Source organism: Penaeus vannamei, chromosome 6, assembly GCF_042767895.1.
Source record: "Penaeus vannamei isolate JL-2024 chromosome 6, ASM4276789v1, whole genome shotgun sequence".
NCBI lineage: Eukaryota > Metazoa > Arthropoda > Malacostraca > Decapoda > Penaeidae > Penaeus > Penaeus vannamei.
In genome coordinates, this window is record NC_091554.1 from 43,178,692 (window position 1) to 43,181,191 (window position 2,500).

A 2,500-nucleotide genomic window follows, 5' to 3' on the forward strand; every position below is an offset into this window, starting at 1 on the left:
TGCATGTACTTGCTTTGAACTAACTGCTTAAAGAGATGTAAAGTATATACATGTGGTATATAAAGGTCAATGAAAATATCCTTACTTAGACTTGAAGTTCGTCATTTTTGATGCATCAAGATCTTTTGAGAGGCTATCTTGTGATGACTTTAGTGCATCCCTCTGCACGTTCAAGTCCTTTACGCTTGCCTCCAATTCTCCAACTCGCTGACGGGATGCACTCAATCGTCCATCAAGCTCGGTTACTTCACCTACAAGGGTATGAGAAACATTGGTCTTGCAGGAAGTCATTTTTTTTTCTTCTCTTTTTTATTGACCGAAGGAATGCAAGGTAAAACAGATGCAAAGATAACTTATGTTTAAAATCTTGCCTATATTTTCTTGTCATTTTACATAAAAACCATAAGACTATAAAAATACCTTAACAAAATTGTCATTAAAAGCACTGTAACTCACAAACAAGTGATGCAATTTGAACTGAGAGCTGACTAACCTGCTTTCAATTTAAGTGCATGATTGGCATGTGTGAGAGAGGTCTGCAGCTCTGACTTCTCTGACACCAGGATCCCGATGGTCTGTATGTGAACCTGTAACTGCTCCCTCAAACTCTCCACCTCACGAGCTCCTCCGGTAACTGAGGAGTTTAGGATTCCTCTTGCAGCATTCAACTCTGCTTCAAGCCTCTCGACATGTGCTTTCTGTGGATTAAGACACATTTGGCATCTGGTATACATTTACAGTACTAGTATCACTAATATAATGAAAAATTCTACAAAAAGCAAAACCCATGATCAAACTGCTAAATCTTGATTATAAGTATCCTAATACATAACAGAATTTCAAAATCTTATACTTAAAGACCTTTACAAAGGTCGCCCCTCACCATCTCTCCTATATACTGAGACTGTTGCTGTGATGTCTGAGATTCCTGCTGCAACAAGGCTGCTAATTCACTGTTACGACGTTCCAACTCCAACACAGTGTTGTTTGATGTGTCTGTTGCTGAATAAAGAGATGAAAAGTTTTTACACACGATACAAGCTTTATAACTACAGACTCACCATTGAAATGCTATAAGAAATGTAAAACGCATACTGAGTAGCTCATACCTGCTCCTTCACTCTCACTCATCAGCCCACTCAGCTGCAGGGAAATCTGTCGAAGACTTTCAGATGAAGACTTGAGCACTGGTTCATCTTGACTTTCACCCTTCGTCACATGTATGGCTGTTGTCACACTTGCTGTCGTTTCTGAACTTACAGATCCTTCTCTTTCAAAGGTCTCTGGTGAATTTTGCTCTCCTTGGTATACTGGTTCAGTACCCATGACTGTTGGTTCTTTGTGATCATCAATTGGTTCTGTGTGAGGTTGTGATGAAGGAATGACTGTCTGGAATGCTGATGTTGGCTCTTGTTCCCTTGAGAGTTGCGTTCCTAGGTTTTCAGATTCAATATATGATTTGGTACTTATATCACTCTCATCTGGAGATATAACTTCTGTAGCACTCAATGATAATGAAAATGGGTCTGGCCTCGAAGTGCTGCTATAGTCTGATGATGACTGGAAATATGAAGCAAGCTTATTTTGTTGATTAAAGCCTCCTGTTTCATTGGCTGTCTGTTGTGGCACACAATTAGGAACCTCAGAGTTCAGACTTGTGTTATCACCACTTCCATTAACAGACACAGTCTGGGAATAGTCATGCCCTTCTGATGTCAATTGAGAGTTTTCATTTGTATAATTATAAGTAGATGATGTTATCATTTCACTTCCCTCTGTGTTGGGTAAATGGGACTGAACCGAGTCAGAATACTGACAGTTTAATTGTACTCCTCTTTGGTCTTCATATTCATGTTTTTCTGGGCCAGCATTTTGGACCACTTCGATGCCACTTGAAACTCCCTGTGAGGAAGGGAACACATCACTGTGTGTTTCTCCATGGTCAATCGCTACAGGTTGGTCTGTGAATTCCTCTGAAACAAGGTCAACTGATGACGCTCTAGAGGATAATGTACCTGACTCCGACTGTGGGTTTGACCCTTCAGCAATGCTTCCCTGAAGGGAAAGAAAATATATAAGCATATATCTTGATTGTTGGACAGATTATCCTTACTTCTAAAATTAATAAATCAATTAAACAAATACACAAACTGTGATCATGCTAATATGGTTGGCAATATAATATAAACTGTTAATGACATGGCAAACTGAATCTATAATCCTATAAAACATGTATTTACCTCTATATCAGGTGTGGTTTCTTTGCTGCTGTACTCAACTGCTCGCTTTGTGCCCTTTTTCTTCTGAAACTGTCGGAGCTGTAAAGAAAAACATACATAAAACAATTATTTGTCCAACAAATATTATCACTGATGTGTATTCCTGTGGATGAGACTTTTTTTTTTTTATTCCTTATTTGTGATGCACATAAAAAACTGATATTTTGTGCTCTGGTGTCATGAAGCATGACATACTTGGTATTTTTGTACCACATATCATA

The 2,500-nt window shown here is 38.6% G+C and overlaps 1 protein-coding gene across 1 annotated transcript in view; it reads right to left on the reverse strand.

Annotated features, from left to right (window-relative positions):
* Positions 1 to 2,500, reverse strand: part of LOC113828655 (golgin subfamily A member 2) — a gene marked incomplete at its 3' end in the record, with an annotated part of 8,220 nt that overhangs the window by 3,907 nt on the left and 1,813 nt on the right. Inside the window, 5 exon segments of the mRNA XM_027381664.2 lie at positions 86 to 251; positions 494 to 698; positions 884 to 1,002; positions 1,110 to 2,055; positions 2,241 to 2,318. Coding sequence (XP_027237465.2) covers positions 86 to 251; positions 494 to 698; positions 884 to 1,002; positions 1,110 to 2,055; positions 2,241 to 2,318 — 1,514 coding nt within the window.